Below are 18,429 nucleotides of genomic sequence, written 5' to 3' on the forward strand. Positions count from 1 at the left end.
ATTCTTATGTAACCAAGAGCCTGGGGCAAAAACCATGAAGTTAGAATCTAAAGGACTGCTCCACAGCTGTCCATTCAGACATTGGCTTGAAGCCTGATGGAGCAAGCGTTCTTAATCCCACCAACAGTGTGTTTAGAGCTTTATCTCATCTCTTTGATCCAGAGGCCAAGAACCAGTAACCAGCAAGGACTAACAGGGTCACGAGGAAGGACCTGGGCTGAGCCCTGGGAGATGGCTGACTCTGGGCAAGCCACCTGGGCTTTCTGCTCCTCCTTCCTTATTTGCAAAGGGACAAGATCATCTCCACTGTTACAGGCTGATTTAGGGGCAAATATCAGATGATTAATGTGGACACATTACACTGAGGTAAAAAAGCAGCATGCACCATAAAGTACCACTACAGGAAAAGGCCTTTAACTGGTTTTGTTCTACTCATTGTATCTACAGTATTAGGAGCAGAAGTCTTGCTAGATGGTTACAAGCAGGCTCTCGGGAAGCCAGCCTTAGGGTCTGAGCCCTGCACAGCCGACTCAGTGAACACTCTGGGGCACTTCTCTCAGAGCCTCTGAGCTTCTAAAATAGAGACAGCAGAAGTATCAGCCTCACAATGTTACTGTAAAAATGAGACTAGGTAACATTGATAAGCATTATCAAGCTTATAAAATTAGCACCAGCAATCATAGCTGTTCTTGTTAATAAAAGGAAATGGCTTTTGAGTCCTTTCCCAAAGCATTGGTTGAGGAAGAAACAGACATGAGGGAGAGGAAAATAATGAATATAGGTAACTACAAAACTATTCCAGGTCTTCTGTTCCCCGACTGGGAAGACTATCACTTCCCAGTTTGGGCTGTGATTTCCTTTCCCATTGGTAACATCCTCACAGCCCCTCCCCTCCATGTCGACCCTTAGTCAGACCCTGGGGTTCCCAGGGCAGACAAGCAGGGCTGCCAGCATTTAAATGCCGAAGAGAACCTGTGGTGTTGCCCTAAAAGCATTTCACACAAAGCATTTCTGATCTATTATGAATGTGAAGTATCTGACACAAAAACTGCATTGTTCTCAGACTTCCCTGGTGGCGCAGTGGTTAAGAATCCGCCTGTCAATGCAGGGGACATGGGTTCAAGCTCTGGTCCAGGAAGATCCCACATGCTGCGGAGCAATTAAGCCCGTGCACCGCAACTACTGAGCCTGCGCTCTGGAGCCCGCGAGCCACTGAGCCCATGTGGTGCAACTACTGAAGCCCGTGCACCTAGAGCCCGTGCTCCACAGCAAGAGAAGCCACTGCACTGCAACGAAAAGTAGTCCCCACTCTCTGCAACGACAGAAAGCCTGAGCACAGCAACGAAGACCCAGCACAGCCAAAAATTAAAAAATAAATAAGTTAAAAAAAATTACATTGTTCTCAAGTCTGCAATTTATGAAAGAACAATTAAAAAGAGTGTATTTGGTGCCATTCTTTTAAAATCTGATTGAAGGTGATTTTTAAAACAATTTAGAAATAGCACATGAAATTCAAATCAGAAGAAAGAATTTCTTCATTCTTACACATAAACTCTTTAAAAATCATAACTAAATGGTTCTTTCATGTTTCGATTTTGGCAAAGGCTAACAATTTCAACTTAGTCCTTGGCTGAAGTCAATTAATAGCTTTAAGATCTAAGGTTGAAAGAAACTATCCTACCACACCTTCCTTTGACAAAAGCCACTTTTTCAGGGTAGGGAGTGTGTCATAAATCACAAATCCCTCTTCCTCTAATCTCATCCCATCTTCTGGAATATAAAAGGAAAAAAAGGGTAGCCTGAAGAGGCATATTTCTAACCCAACTTTATTTTCACTCACTGGGAGTAATTCTATACAATATGTTCTGAGTGAGAAAAGTGGGTATTACTTTTGCTGTCACTTTTATTTTATTTCACTGTCATTTTATTTCATTTTTCTTAGGAGAACATATGGAACAAAAATACATCAATTTAGAGAAATGTTAAATTCTCCATTATTAGGGTGCATAATTCCTCATGTGTGCTATTTGCAGGTTCTCTCAAAATCTGTATACACTTTTTTTTTTTTTGCTTAAAGATACTATCTAAGAATACATCATTAAAGTATTATGGGAAAAATATAAAATTTAAAGTTATTTTTCTAATAGTTGGCATGATAACCTATTTTACTAATGTTCCTTTTGTGAATATCAGAACTCATTCTGAAAAAGGGAAGCTGCCTACTCCACAGGGTTGTTGAGAACAAAACAGAACAATAAATATAACAACTCTTTGTAAAGCCTAAACACACAGCCAACATAAGAACATGACAATAATGTTATAGAAGCAAACAAAATTTTCTAGGAAGAGGCTACCATCACTAAAAAACCTTAAGCCTGGGCTAGATTTTTAGCAGCAAATCTGATGATTAAAAGTGTTAGGCTGTGGCCTATGTACGTTTTCAAAGCAGTGCACAATAAGTCTGACCAAGGCCACTACCTGTGCTTTCATTCACATTTCCCTGAAGTCAGTATCTTCCCGCTCTCACCCCTAAAAAAAACCGAAGCGTCCTTTACTAGAATTCATTTAAGTACCAAGAAAAATATGTACACTTCTTTGACCTAATGAACAAGTTCTTTGGCAGAAATATCACTACCACACAGACTAAACATAATAACGATCTACAAACGATTTCTGAAATCATAAAAAATCATGTCTTTACGACTTACCAGACAGTAGCATATGCCCTTCCAAAACAGTGGCAGGTGGAACTCTAGGCTTATAGTTTTTCACAGCTTCAGCAATTTCTCTGAGTTAAAAGACAAAACACGATATCCATTAAATCCAAACAAAATTCAATTAAACTAATTTCCACCTATGAAATTAAGTCTGTTTAATATAATTATATACCTAGTTCCAAATGTGAAGCAGCAACTGTGCTTTTCAGTTTTCTCAGTAATGCAGAAAATGAATCTACAATCTTTAACATTTCTGTATCTGCCCCGTTGCTGTGCACTGATTGTACCAGGTTCTGTGCTCACAGATGTGAACCTACAGACGTGATGGTTTGCACAAATGCTAACAGCAAATCTCCTCCACCCCTTCCCAAACCTGAAGATATCCTTAACTCCATCAAATCCACATGGTAATTTAAAAGAAAAAATGGCTTCACTGTTGAGAAGGAAGAGCAAATAGGAGAGGAGGTGCCAGGAGTGAAGGAAATTAAATCCTTTAGGTCTGTTTTTTTCAGGCACACATATATGGTAGGGAGGGTAAAGAGTAATACGTCACTGAAACTCCAAAATAATTACTCCTAAAAATTTGTTTTAATTATTCATACTCTTTTGAACCTTATCAGCTTCGATGAAATATGTCTTCTGATCAGCCTGGAAAAATCTGGCTGCTCTACTCAATTTATCAGGACCAGTATGAACTGCTCACTCTACTGCCCCCGAAATGAGTATGTGAATGGCAAAGTAAAAGCAGCAAATATATATGCAGAGATAGACATACACACACAAACCCACACACACAGAGGTATTTTTAAAACAACTCTTTTACAAATATCTCAATTTCGTTTCTTTTTATGGCTGAGTAATATTCCATTGTATATATGTGCCACATCTTCTTTATCCATTCATCCAATGATGGACACTTAGGTTGTTTCCATCTCCTGGCTATTGTAAATAGAGCTGCAATAAACATTTTGGTACTTGACTCTTTTTGAATTATGGTTTTCTCAGGGTATATGCCCAGTAGTGGGACTGCTGGGTCGTATGGTAGTTCTATTTTTAGTTTTTTAAGGAACCTCCATACTGTTCTCCATAGTGGCTGTATCAATTTACATTCCCACCAACAGTGCAAGAGTGTTCCCTTTTCTCCACACCCTCTCCAGCATTTATTGTTTCTAGATTTTTTTTTTAATTTTTTTTTAAATTTTTTGCCTTATAACAAATTTAATCAGTTATACATATACATATGTTTCCATATCCCATCCCTTTTGCGTCTCCCTCCCACCCTCCCTATCCCACCCCTCCAGGCGGTCACAAAGCACCGAGCTGATCTCCCTGTGCTCTGCGGCTGCTTCCCACTAGCTATCTACCTCACGTTTGGTAGTGTTTATATGTCCATGCCGCTCTTTCACTTTGTCACAGCTTACCCTTCCCCCTCCCCATATCCTCAAGTCCATTCTCTAGTAGGTCTGTGTCTTTATTCCTGTCTTACCCCTAGGTTCTTCATGACATTTTTTTTTCTTAAATTCCATATATATGTGTTAGCATATGGTATTTGTCTTTCTCTTTCTGACTTACTTCACTCTGTATGACAGACTCTAGGTCTATCCACCTCATTACAAATAGCTCAATTTCATTTCTTTTTATGGCTGAGTAATATTCCATTGTATATATGTGCCACATCTTCTTTATCCATTCATCCAATGATGGACACTTAGGTTGTTTCCATCTCCGGGCTATTGTAAATAGGGCTGCTATGAACATTTTGGTGCATGTCTCTTTTTGAATTATGGTTTTCTCAGGGTATATGCCCAGTAGTGGGATTGCTGGGTCATACGGTAGTTCTATTTGTAGTTTTTTAAGGAACCTCCATACCGTTCTCCATAGCGGCTGTACCAATTCACATTCCCACCAGCAGTGCAAGAGTGTTCCCTTTTTTCCACACCCTCTCCAGCATTTATTGTTTCTAGATTTTTTGATGATGGCCATTCTGACTGGTGTGAGATGATATCTCATTGTAGTTTTGATTTGCATTTCTCTAATGAGTAAAGATGTTGAGCATCCTTTCATGTGTTTGTTGGCAGTCTGTATATCTTCTGTGGAGAAATGTCTATTTAGGTCTTCTGCCCATTTTTGGATTGGGTTGTTTGTTTATTTGTTATTGAGCTGCATGAGCTGCTTATAAATTTTGGAGATTAATCCTTTGTCAGTTGCTTCATTGGCAAATATTTTCTCCCATTCTGAGGGTTGTCTTTTGGTCTTGTTTATGGTTTCCTTTGCTGTGCAAAAGCTTTTAAGTTTCATTAGGTCCCATGTGTTTATTTTTGTCTTTATTTCCATTTCTCTAGGAGGTGGGTCCAAAAGGATCTTGCTGTGATTTATGTCATAGAGTGTTCTGCCTATGTTTTCCTCTAAGAGTTTGATAGTGTCTGGCCTTACATTTAGGTCTTTAATCCATTTTGAGCTTATTTTTGTGTATGGTGTTAGGGAGTGATCTAATCTCATACTTTTACATGTCCCTATCCAGTTTTCCCAGCACCACTTATTGAAGAGACTGTCCTTTCTCCACTGTACATTCCTGCCTCCTTTATCAAAGATAAGGTGACCATATGTCCGTGGGTTTAACTCTGGGCTTTCTATCCTGTTCCATTGATCTATCTTTCTGTTTTTGTGCCAGTACCATACTGTCTTGATTACTGTAGCTTTGTAGTATAGTCTGAAGTCAGGGAGCCTGATTCCTCCAGCTCCATTTTTCGTTCTCAAGATTGCTTTGGCTATTCGGGGTCTTTTGTGTTTCCATACAAATTGTGAAATTTTTTGTTCTAGTTCTGTGAAAAATGCCAGTGGGAGTTTGATAGGGATTGCATTGAATCTGTAGATTGCTTTGGGTAGTAGAGTCATTTTCACAATGTTGGTTCTTCCAATCCAAGAACATGGTACATCTCTCCATCTATTTGTATCATCTTTAATTTCTTTCATCAGTGTCATATAATTTTCTGCATACAGGTCTTTTGTCTCCTTAGGTAGGTTTATTCCTAGATATTTTATTCTTTTTGTTGCAATGGTAAATGGGAGTGTTTCCTTGATTTCACTTTCAGATTTTTCATCATTAGTATATAGGAATGCCAGAGATTTCTGTGCATTAATTTTGTATCCTGCAACTTGACCAAATTCATTGATTAACTCTAGTAGTTTTCTGGTAGCATCTTTAGGATTCTCTATGTATAGTATCATGTCATCTGCAAACAGTGACAGCTTTACTTCTTCTTTTCCAATTTGGATTCCTTTTATTTCCTTTTCTTCTCTGATTGCTGTGGCTAAAACTTCCAAAACTAGGTTGAATAAGAGTGGTGAGAGTGGGCAACCTTGTCTTGTTCCTGATCTTAGTGGAAATGGTTTCAGTTTTTCACCATTGAGGACAATGCTGGCTGTGGGTTTGTCATGTACGGCCTTTATTATGTTGAGGAAAGTTCCCTCTATGCCTACTTTCTGCAGGGTTTTTATCATAAATGGGTGTTGAATTTTGTCGAAAGCTTTCTCTGCATCTATTGAGATGATCATATGGTTTTTCTCCTTCAATTTGTTAATATGGTGTATCACGTTGATTGATTTGCGTATATTGAAGAATCCTTGCATTCCTGGAATAAACCCCACTTGATCATGGTGTATGATCCTTTTAATGTGCTGTTGGATTCTGTTTGCTAGTATTTTGTTGAGGATTTTTGCATCTATGTTCATCAGTGATATTGGCCTGTAGTTTTCTTTCTTTGTGACATCCTTGTCTGGTTTTGGTATCAAGGTGATGGTGGCCTCGTAGAATGAGTTTGGGAGTGTTCCTCCCTCTGCTATATTTTGGAAGAGTTTCAGAAGGATAGGTGTTAGCTCTTCTCTAAATGCCTGATAGAATTCGCCTGTGAAGCCATCTGGTCCTGGGCTTTTGTTTGTTGGAAGATTTTTTATCACAGTTTCAATTTCAGTGCTTGTGATTGGTCTGTTCATATTTTCTATTTCTTCCTGATTCAGTCTTGGCAGGTTGTGCATTTCTAAGAATTTGTCCATTTCCTCCAGGTTGTCCATTTTATTGGCATAGAGTTGCTTATAGTAATCTCTCATGATCTTTTGTATTTCTGCAGTGTCAGTTGTTACTTCTCCTTTTTCATTTCTAATTCTATTGATTTGAGTCTTCTCCCTTTTTTTCTTGATGAGTCTGGCTAATGGTTTATCAATTTTGTTTATCTTCTCAAAGAACCAGCTTTTAGTTTTATTGATCTTTGCTATCGTTTCCTTCATTTCTTTTTCATTTATTTCTGATCGGATTTTTATGATTTCTTTCCTTCTGCTAACTTTGGGATGTTTTTGTTCTTCTTTCTCTAATTGCTTTAGGTGCAAGGTTAGGTTGTTTATTCGAGATGTTTCCTGTTTCTTAAGGTGGGATTGTATTGCTATAAACTTCCCTCTTAGAACTGCTTTTGCTGCATCCCATAGGTTTTGGGTCGTCGTGTCTCCATTGTCATTTGTTTCTAGGTATTTTTTAATTTCCTCTTTGATTTCTTCAGTGATCACTTCGTTATTAAGTAGTGTATTGTTTAGCCTCCATGTGTTTGTATTTTTTACAGATCTTTTCCTGTAATTGATATCTAGTCTCATAGCATTGTGGTCGGAAAAGATACTTGATACAATTTCAATTTTCTTAAATTTACCAAGGCTTGATTTGTGACCCAAGATATGATCTATCCTGGAGAATGTTCCATGAGCACTTGAGAAAAATGTGTATTCTGTTGTTTTTGGATGGAATGTCCTATAAATATCAATTAAGTCCATCTTGTTTAATGTATCATTTAAAGCTTGTGTTTCCTTATTTATTTTCATTTTGGATGATCTGTCCATTGGTGAAAGTGGGGTGTTAAAGTCCCCTACTATGAGTGTGTTACTGTCGATTTCTCCTTTTATGGCTGTTAGTATTTGCCTTATGTATTGAGGTGCTCCTATGTTGGGTGCATAAATATTTACAATTGTTATATCTTCTTCTTGGATTGATCCCTTGATCATTATGTAGTGTCCTTCTTTGTCTCTTCTAGTAGTCTTTATTTTAAAGTCTATTTTGTCTGATATGAGAATTGCTACTCCAGCTTTCTTTTGGTTTCCATTTGCATGGAATATCTTTTTCCATCCCTTTACTTTCAGTCTGTATGTGTCTCTAGGTCTGAAGTGGGTCTCTTGTAGACAGCATATATATGGGTCTTGTTTTTGTATCCATTCAGCCAATCTGTGTCTTTTGGTGGGAGCATTTAGTCCATTTACATTTAAGGTAATTATTGATATGTATGTTCCTGTTCCCATTTTCTTAATTGTTTTGGGTTCGTTATTGTAGGTCTTTTACTTCTGTTGTGTTTCTTGCCTAAAGAAGTTCCTTTAGCATTTGTTGTAAAGCTGGTTTGGTGGTGCTGAACTCTCTCAGCTTTTGCTTGTCTGTAAAGGTTTTAATTTCTCCATCAAATCTGAATGAGATCCTTGCTGGGTAGAGTAATCTTGGTTGCAGGTTTTTCTCCTTCATCACTTTAATTATGTCCTGCCACTCCCTTCTGGCTTGTAGAGTTTCTGCTGAGAGATCAGCTGTTATCCTGATGGGGATTCCCTTGTGTGTTATTTGTTGTTTTTGCCTTGCTGCTTTTAATATGATTTCTTTGTGTTTAATTTTTGACAGTTTGATTAATATGTGTCTTGGTGTATTTCTCCTTGGATTTATTCTGTATGGGACTCTCTGTGCCTCCTGGACTTGATTAACTATTTCCTTTCCCATATTAGGCAAGTTTTCAACTATAATCTCTTCAAATATTTTCTCAGTCCCTTTCTTTTTCTCTTCTTCTTCTGGAACCCCTATAATTCGAATGTTGGTGCGTTTAATGTTGTCCCAGAGGTCTCTGAGGCTGTCCTCTGTTCTTTTCATTCTTTTTTCTTTATTTTGCTCTGCATCAGTTATTTCCACTATTTTATCTTCCACCTCACTTATCCGTTCTTCTGCCTCAGTTATTCTGCTATTGATCCCATCTAGAGTATTTTTTATTTCATGTATTGTGTTTTTAATCAATGCTTGATTCATCTTTAGTTCTTCTAGGTCCTTGTTAACTGTTTCTTGCATTTTGTCTATTCTATTTCCAAGATTTTGGATCTGGGAAATAGAATCTTGGATCATCTTTACCATCATTATTCTGAATTCTTTTTCAGGTAGACTGCCTATTACCTCTTCATTTGTTAGATCTGGTGGGTTTTTATCTTGCTCCTTCTCCTGCTGTGTGTTTTTCTGTCTTCTCATTTTGCTTATGTTACTGTGTTTGGGGTCTCCTTTTTGCAGGCTGCAGGTTCGTAGTTCCCGTTGTTTTTGGTGTCTGTCCCCAGTGGCTAAGGTTGGTTTAGTGGATTGTGTAGGCTTCCTGGTGGAGGGGACTAGTGCCTGTGTTCTGGTGGATGAGGCTGGATCTTGTCTTTCTGGTGGACAGGTCCACGTCTGGTGGTGTGTTTTGGGGTGTCTGCAGACTTTTTATGAGTTTAGGCCACCTCTCTGCTAATGGGTGGCGTTGTGTTCCTGTCTTGCTAGTTGTTTGGCTTAGGGTGTCCAGCACTGTAGCTTGCTGGTCGTTGAGTGAAGCTGGGTGCTGGTGTTGAGATGGAGATCTCTGGAAGATTTTTGCCGTTTGATATTATGTAGAGCTGGGAGGTCTCTTGTGGACCAGTGTCCTGAAGTTGGCTCTCCCACCCCAGAGGCACAGCACTGACTCCGGGCTCCTCAATTTGGGATGATGTGTTGTCTATTCATGTATTCCACAGATGCAGGGTACATCAAGTTGATTGTGGAGCTTTAATCCGCTGCTTCTGAGGCTGCTGGGAGAGGTTTCCCTTTCTCTTCTTTGTTCTCACAGCTCCTGGGTCTCAGCTTTGGATTTGGCCCCTCCTCTGCGTGTAGGTCGCCGGAGGGCGTCTGTTCTTCGCTCAGGCAGGACAGGGTTAAAGGAGCAGCCTCTTCGGGGACTCTGGCTCACTCAGGCCAGGCGGGAGGGAGGGGCACGGAGTGCGGGGCGAGCCTTCAGCGGCAAAGGTCGGCGTGACGTTGCACCAGCCCGAGGCGCGCCGTGCGTTTTCCCAGGGAAGCCGCCCCTGGATCCCGGGACCCCGGCAGTGGCGGGCTGCACAGGCTCCCGGAAGGGTGGTGTGGGCAGTGACCTGCGCTCGCACACAGGCTTCTTGGCGGCGGCAGCAGCAGCCCCGGCGTCCCACGCCCGTCTCTGGGCTCCGCGCTTTCAGTCGCGACTCGCGCCCGTCTGTGGAGCCCCTTTAAGCAGCGCTCTTAATCCCCTCTCCTCGCGCACCAGGAAACCAAGAGGGAAGAAAAAGTCTCTTGCCTCTTCGGCAGCTCCAGAGTTTTCCTGGACTCCCTCCCGGCTAGCTGTGGCACATTAGCCCCCTTCAGGCTGATTTCTCACCGCCAGCCCCAGTCCTCTCCCTGCGATCTGACCGAAGCCCGAGCCTCAGCTTCCAGCGCTGCGCGCCCCGGCGGGCGAGCAGACAAGCCTCTCGGGCTGGTGAGTGCCGCTCGGCACTGATCCTCTGTGTGGGGATCTCTCCGCTTTGCTCTACCCAGGTATGTGGGGGGTTTCTTGCCTTTTGGGAGGTCTGGGGTCTTCTGCCAGCGTTCAGTAGGTGTTCTGTAGGAGTTGTTCCACGTGTAGCTGTATTTCTGGTGTATCCGTGGGGAGGAAGGTGATCTCCGCGTCTTACTCTTCCGCCATCTTGCCCGCAAGTCCTCTGTTTCTAGATTTTTTGATGATGGCCATTCTGACCGGTGTGAGATGATATCTCATTGTAGTTTTGATTTGCATTTCTCTAACGATTAATGATGCTGAGCATTTGTAGTGAGGTAGATAGACCTAGAGTCTGTCATACAGAGTAAAGTAAGTCAGAAAGAGAAAAACAAATACTGTATGCTAACACATATATATGGAATCTAAGGGAAAAAAAAAAAAGGTCATGAAGAACCTAGGGGTAAGGCGGGAATAAAGACACAGACCTACTAGAGAATGGACTTGAGGATATGGGGAGGGGGAAGGGTAAGCTGTGACAAAGTGAGAGAGTGGCATGGACATATATACACTACCAAACGTAAAACAGATAGCTAGTGGGAAGCAGCCGCATAGCACAGGGAGATCAGCTCGGTGGTTTGTGGCCACCTAGAAGGGTGGGATAGGGAGGGTGGGAAGGAGGGAGACGCAAGAGGGAAGAGATATGGGAACATATGTATATGTATAACTGATTCACTTTGTTATAAAGCAGAAACTAACACACCATTGTAAAGCAATTATACTCCAATAAAGATGTTAAAAAAAAACTTTTTATAAAGGAGGAGATAATCTTAAAAACAAAAAGAGATTCAAAGATAAGCTATCCTCAACTACTGATAACTTTCAGATATTATTTAAAAGATGTTTAAAAAATTATAGAGACTCTTCATAGAGCCTATCATGGAAGTCAACAAAATCAGTGCAACATTAGGCAGTTCAGTACAGTGAACGTATTATAGGCATAAAAGCCGACGAAGAACAGTAAGATGATTGGCTCAAAATATGATCATCAGTCACTCTAGGGAAAAAAACAAATACAAACAGTCCTCAACTGTGTTTTATTCCACTCAATTCCAATCTTCTTATAAACCATGAAACTGCAGGGACTTAAACACACCCTTCGCCATGCCCTTGTCTCCCACCCCCTTCCTTCATGCCCTCACTCTACAATGTGGGTTAAGCAGTGACTGTGTCAGGCGAGGTGAAGACGCTCCTCCTGACCTCAAGGTGCTTGTTGCTTATTGTCTTTTCCTTTCATGAGAGCATCTAGTGGAGGCACGTATTTGCCCAAAAGAAATATCAGCTGTCCCTCCTTGAGCACTGGAATATTATTCAGGTATTTAAGGGTAGAGTGTTAGGATATCTAGGATTTGCTTCAAAACTACAATGAGGTATCACCTCACACCAGTCAGAATGGCCATCATCAAAAAATCTACAAACAACAAATGCTGGAGAGGGTGTGGAGAAAAGGGGACCCTCTTACACTGTTGGTGGGAATGTAAATTGATACAGCCACTATGGAAAACAGTATGGAAGGTCCTTAAAAATGGAATTACCATACGACCCAGCAATCCCACTACTGGGCATATACCCTGAGAAAACCATTATTCAAAAAGAGTCACCGGGGGCTTCCCTGGTGACGCAGTGGTTGACAGTCCGCCTGCCAATGCAGGGGACACGGGTTCGTGCCCCAGACCGGGAGGATCCCACGTGCCGTGGAGCGGCTGGGCCCGTGAGCCCTGGCTGCTGAGCCTGCGAGTCCGGAGCCTGTGTTCTGCAGCAGGAGAGGCCACAGCAGTGAGAGGCCCGCGTACCGCAAAAAAAAAAAAAAAAAAAAGTCACGTACCACAATGTTCATTGCAGCTCTATTTACAATAGTCAGGACATGGAAGCAACCTAAATGTCCAACAACAGAAGAATGGATAAAGAAGATGTGGTACATATATACCATGGAATATTACTCAGCCATAAAAAGAAACGAAATTGGGTCATTTGCAGAGACACAGATGGACCTAGGGACTGTCATACAGAGTGAAGTAAGTCAGAAAGAGAAAAACAAATATCGTATATTAATGCATATATGTGGAATTTAGAAAAATGGTATAGATGATCTTATTTGCAAAGCAGAAATAGAGACACAAACATAGAGAACAAACATACGGATACCAAGGGGGAAGGGGAGGTGGGATGAATTGGGAGATTGGGATTGACATATATGCACTATTGATACTATGTATAAAATAGATAACTGATGTGAACATATTATATAGCACAGGGAACTCTACTCAATGCTCAGTGGTGACCTAAATGGGAAAGAAATCCAAAAAAGAGGGGATATATGTATACGTATAGCTGATTTACTTTGCTGTACAGCAGAAACTAACACAACATTGTAATGCAACTACACTCCAATAAAAATTAATTTAAAAAAAAAAGAAAAAAGATATGTAGGATTTGCTTTACAATAGTCTAAGGGAAAAAAAGTTGGAGAATAAATAAAATAAAAATAGCAAAATACTGAAAATTATGGAAACTATGCGATAGGTGCATGGGGGTTCATTTTATTATTTTTCTACTTTAATTTTTGGAATTTTTCATAATATAAAGAATCTTAGTTTGCTAGGGCTGCCATAACGAAATACCACAGACTAGGTAGTTTAAACAGCAAAATTTTTTTCTTCAAGTTCTGGAGGCTAGAAGTCTCAGGTAAAGCTGTCAGTAGGACCGCTTTCCTCTTAGGCCTCTCTTTGGTTTGTAGCTGGCTATCTTCTCCCTGGGTCCTCACATGGCCCCCTTCCTGTGTGTGTCTGTATCCTCACCAGTCACATTGGATCAGGATCCATTCATATGACCTCATTTTACCTTAATTACCTCCTTAAAGGCCCTACCTCTAAGTACAGGCACATTCAGAGGAACTGGGGATTAGGGCTTCAAACTATGAATTTTGGGGACACAATTCATCCCATAACAAAAGGTAAAATACTTAGAAGGGATTATCACCTGATATGATCTGGTGTCGTACCACAGCACCCGCCAACTATATTGACCAAGCCGTCCATAGCAAAATCCTGCAATTAGGAAAAGAAAAAGTTTCAGAGAGTTCATCTGAATTCTAAGCTCACCACTACCAATTCAGCAGAAAATCTGCATTTCCTGAATAACTAATTTTCCATTTAAAAGAGAGCTAAACATACTTAACTCTAGATATCAAGCTTTGATAAGCCTTAGACATAAGGTTAAAAGCAGAGACCAGTTCAGTTATTATGAAATGCAATGAGATATTTGCCTATCTGATCACAATAAAGTTTTTTTTTACCCATATGCTGAGCAGAATGAATGTGAGCTAAGTCATGCATTTTCCAATAATACGTATTCAGTTTTTAAATATAAATTCAAATGTTTAAAGAATTAAAAATTCAGTTCTGCAGTCACAACAGCCACATTTCAAGTGCTCCAATGACCACATGTGGTAGAGGCTACATGTGTGGCTACACATATTGCACAGTGCAGGTCTGGAGTTTAACCACAGTTGGTTTGAAAGCTGGAGTTTAACCACAGCTGGTTTGAAAGAAGGACAAGATAACGGAGAGAGAGGAAGTCAAGGAAGTGAGAAGTCAGAGTACTGAAAAGAGCATCTACATAAGGTACTGAAAACATAAGAATTAAGTGAGAAATAGTTTAGGAGAGAATGTCGGTAAGCCAGAAGCTAAAAATTCAAGGAATGAGGGAAAAGAGACCCAGGGGTTAGTGATAAGGAGGGGTCGTGGGTAGTATGGTTTCGTGACCTGGGATTCAAAGATGGGAGGTGTATGAGAGAGAAGGAGAATGGGGGAGGTGACAGTGGGGAGCAAGGAGACATAGACTCCACCCAGCAGTCTGCGGGGTGGAGGGGACCACCTGGGAGGGCTGCAGAGGAGAGCTGAGCTTCAGTTAGTTTGGGCTGGACCTCTCTGAGAATTTCCCAATAGCCACTAGTACCCACCGTGGAGAAGGATGCTGACAGCGAGCCCCTCCCTCTGCCTCCATCATTTTAATTCATCTTAAGCTTTTATTTTTTATATATACACTGGGATTTCTTTAGGGGAAAAGTCTACTTCTAGATATTCTAAATCAAAAATTCCATTTCTCTATCTCTTAAAAATCAAGTGAAAGAGGATTCTTGACCTTTAAGTGCATGGCCATCACGTGCGGAGTTTCATCATATTCACCGAAGGTATTGGGAAGACCTAAGAAAGTATATTTCAGCCATTACTGGAAACTACTTTAACAAATGACATAGTATTTGTAAAGGCTTTAGGTTAAAAGGTTAGAAAAATATTTATAATTAAATCGTGATTACTTGCAAAAACAAGTAAGAATTCTTAACATTAAACATAATAAGTACAGAGACACCATACCAGACAACAACAAATAAAATCACAGAGGAAAATAAACATCCATTATTTCTTTTCTATTTGAAAGAAAAGCATCACTACTACATGAGACAGAATTCCCCTACCCCATCCCTCCCTTTTCTGTAAAGGAAATTCATTTTTGTCTCCTAGACGCCTAGGGGTAGGGGTTGGAGTACCACACGTGCTTTGAACTAATGAGCACACAACATGCAATTAAAAACAAGCAAAACACAACCCATCTCCTTTCAAGTAAGTTTTCCCATGTAAGACTTTAGCATCTAATTATCCAGTTTCCTGTTCTATTTATTATCCCCTTCCAGTTATCTTACTCCTGGTGGGAAATAAAATTTACTGCGCATTAAAATGTATATATTTGGAGAAAGAAGGCTGGAAAATTATTTTTAGCCCCAAGTAGTTAAGTGGTGCTCAAAAACATTCACCAGGAAATCTGGTTAACCCAGGATGCATTACCAATATTAAATGGATAGTCTGAAAATTGTCTACATTTATCTTTGGAATTTTTATATACCGTTAAGTCCTAACTTTTAAAAAGGAGAAAAGTAACAGGCTCTTTTGTCGATACAGTGGAAGAAAGAAGAGGGCTCTCTCTCTCACGTTCTTTGCACTCATCTCTTTGGCCATGCCCACATGGCGAGCACTGTCACCAATTCCAAGGCTCTGGCCAGTTAAGTTATGACTAGGCTTCATGCCCCCAAGTTCTGTCCACTTCTGACCCTTTCAGGCTGAGCCAAACTGTTCCTTCAAGTCTAGAGGGAAACAGTGGTCTAGACCCAAATACTCTTCATTTAGAAAATTCCTATTGAAAGTCAACTATATACTAAGACCTGCAATACAAACTCTTTTAATCCAGATCTGTTACCCTATCTACCCAGGTCTTGTGTATTTGCATTTTCCTATGTGTGACTCCCTTGAAAACACACACCTGCGTTGGGATAACAGAGGACATAGGCTGTTGTACATTTTCCAATCGTTTCAATAAAAGGTCTCATTTCAGCTGCACCCAGAGCACAATTTAGTCCAATGCTGGAAAAACAAAAAGAAGGTATTAGAAGTACCCTCTTTTATTCTAAATATTTATACACATAAAAAGTTATGATAAAGAAAGGAGTATATTTAAAACCAAGCAGATAGTAAGTCTCCAGATTCAAAGCACGTTTATTCAGCTCCAGTCAAAGCCACCTCACTGAAGTTCCCTGCAACACTAAATATTTCTGCACATGTCTCCAACATTAGATCCTGCCTATGGATGTGACTCCTTAAATAAGTTCACCGTTTAGTTAATGGTATACCATGAAACAGAAATGTCTGCAAACTACCGCTGCTAATGAACACTGGAAAGCAATACTTACGAGAAAGAAAAAGGAAAATCTTGGAGGTAGCAGGAACATTAATGGCACATGGAAGCCACTTCGGGGGTCTTGTAGACCAAGACTCAGTCCTTACTCCAACTGAATTGCAATGTGACCTTGGACTTAGAATTTGTCCTCTTATAAATTAATTTGTAACCAAGAGGCTCTCTGTTTTGCAAATGAAACTTACTGCAGACTAAAATAAAACAGATCAAAGCAGAGCTGCTAAAACCCCTCCAAAATCACACTCAGTGGGAGCTGCTGAAGTCTTCAGGAATTCAAGAATTAACTATGAAGTGACAGGACTGTCATCTTTTATTTTTTCACATTTTACTTTTTTTCTTTTACTATGATTTCGAAGTGCAATGTGATATACTAGATTAGATCCTGGAACAGAAAAAGGACATTAGTGGAAAAACCTGAAACCAGAATAAAGTCAGGAGTTTAGTTAATAGTAATATACTTTTAGTTTCGACAAAAGTACCACAGTTAATGCAAGATGTCTCATTAGAAAAAACTAGATGAAGAGCATATGGGAATTCTCTGTACTATCTTTGCAACTTTTCTGTAAATCTGAAATTATTCCAAAATAAAAAGTTTATTTAACAAACAAATACCCAACTCCCATTCTTGATAAAAGCTCTTAGTAAACTAGGAATAGAGGGGAACTTCCTCCACTTGATAAAGAACGTCTATAAAAAACCTATAGGGCTTCCCTGGTGGCGCAGTGGTTGAGAGTCCGCCTGCCAATGCAGGGGGGTACGGGTTCGTGCCCCGGTCTGGGAAGATCCCACATGCCGCGGAGTTGCTAGGCCCGTGAGCCATGGCCGCTGAGCCTGCGCGTCCGGAGCCTGTGCTCCGCAACGGGAGAGGCCACAACAGTGAGAGGCCCAACTACCAAAAAAAAAAAAAAAAAAAAAAAACCTATAGCTAACATCATACTTAATGATACAGAACTTTCCCCGCAAGATCGGGAACAAGACAAGGATGCCCGCTTTCACCTCCTGCTAAACATCATGCTGGGAGTCCTAGGTGAGGCAATAGGAGAAGATGGAAAATAAAAGGTATACAGATTGGAAAGGAAGAAATAAATGTGTCTTTGTTCACAGATAAGACTATCTGTTCCAAAGAATCATCTAAAAAATTCTTAGAACCAAGGTTGTAAAGCACAAGCTTCATATACAAAAGTCAACTGTTTACCTATATACCAGCAATGAGCAATTGAAATTTGAAATACGAAACACATTATTTACAATGGCACGAAAACAAATGAAATACTTCTGCATAACTACAAAACTCTGATGAAAGAAATCAAGGCAGATCTAAATAAATGGAGATCTATCCAATGTTCATCAACAGAAGACTTAATATAGTTAAGATGTCAATTCTTCCCAATTTTATATACATTTACACAACGCCAGTCAAAATTCCAGCAAGTTATTTTGTGGATATCAACAAACTGATTCTAAAGTTTACATGATGAAGCAAACAACTCAGAATAGCTAACACAATTCTTGAAGGAGAAGAACAAAGTCAAAGGACTGGTACTACTCGACTTCAAGACTCACTGAAAAGCTAAAGGAATCTCTTGTATTGATGAGAGAGCACAGACAAACAGATCAATGGTGCTGAATAGAGTCCAGGAACAGAATCACACAAATACAGTCAACTAATGTTTGACAAACGAGCAAAGGCAATCCAATGGAGAAAGGATTGTATTTTCAACAAACAGTACTGGAACAACTGGACATTCACATCTGAATACATTAATCTAGACAAAGATCTTATATCTTTCATAAAAATTAACGCAAAGTGGATCACAGATCTAATTGCAAATTGCAAAACTATTAAAGATATAAATATATATATAATGATTACACAGGAGACAAATCTAGGTGTCCATGGGTTTGGAGATGAGTTTTTAGATACAACACCAGAAGTAGGATCCATGAAAGAAAGAAAAAAAAAATGATAAGCTGGACTTCACTAAAATTACAAACTTCTGCTCCGCGAAAGATATGGTTAGGAGCATGAGAAGACAAGTCATGGATTAGCAACAAATATTTGCAAAACACATATACAGTATCCAAAATATTTTCTTTAATTTCTCAAACTCAACAATAAGAAAACCACCCAACTAAAACAATAAGCAAAAGATCTGAAGAGGAGCAGCTACCTCAAGGTGTTGTTGCCAAAATTAAAAGAGAGAACTCTCATAAAGCACTTAGAACCGAGCCTGGCACACAGCAAACTCTCAATAAATGTCTATGACTCTTATTTTTATGGCCAAGGCTATAATAACAGTGAATAGAGTGCTCTGAGAAGAACATCGACCTGGGCT

General features: G+C 40.0%; 1 protein-coding gene across 6 annotated transcripts in view; it reads right to left on the minus strand.

Moving 5' to 3' along the window:
- MTR (5-methyltetrahydrofolate-homocysteine methyltransferase) overlaps positions 1 to 18,429 on the minus strand; it is a gene marked incomplete at its 3' end in the record, with an annotated part of 129,412 nt that overhangs the window by 87,108 nt on the left and 23,875 nt on the right. For all 6 annotated transcript variants that reach the window (XM_082634966.1, XM_082634965.1, XM_082634967.1 and 3 more), the window contains exons 9-12: positions 15,662 to 15,762; positions 14,489 to 14,550; positions 13,325 to 13,392; positions 2,709 to 2,788 (exon numbers count right to left, since the gene is read on the minus strand). In XM_082634966.1, the coding sequence (XP_082491092.1) occupies positions 2,709 to 2,788; positions 13,325 to 13,392; positions 14,489 to 14,550; positions 15,662 to 15,762 (311 nt within the window). The remainder of the gene's footprint in view (positions 1 to 2,708; positions 2,789 to 13,324; positions 13,393 to 14,488; positions 14,551 to 15,661; positions 15,763 to 18,429) is intronic.

This window comes from Mesoplodon mirus (genome assembly GCF_964341445.2).
Source record: "Mesoplodon mirus genome assembly, chromosome: 2".
Classification (NCBI taxonomy): Eukaryota; Metazoa; Chordata; class Mammalia; order Artiodactyla; family Ziphiidae; genus Mesoplodon; species Mesoplodon mirus.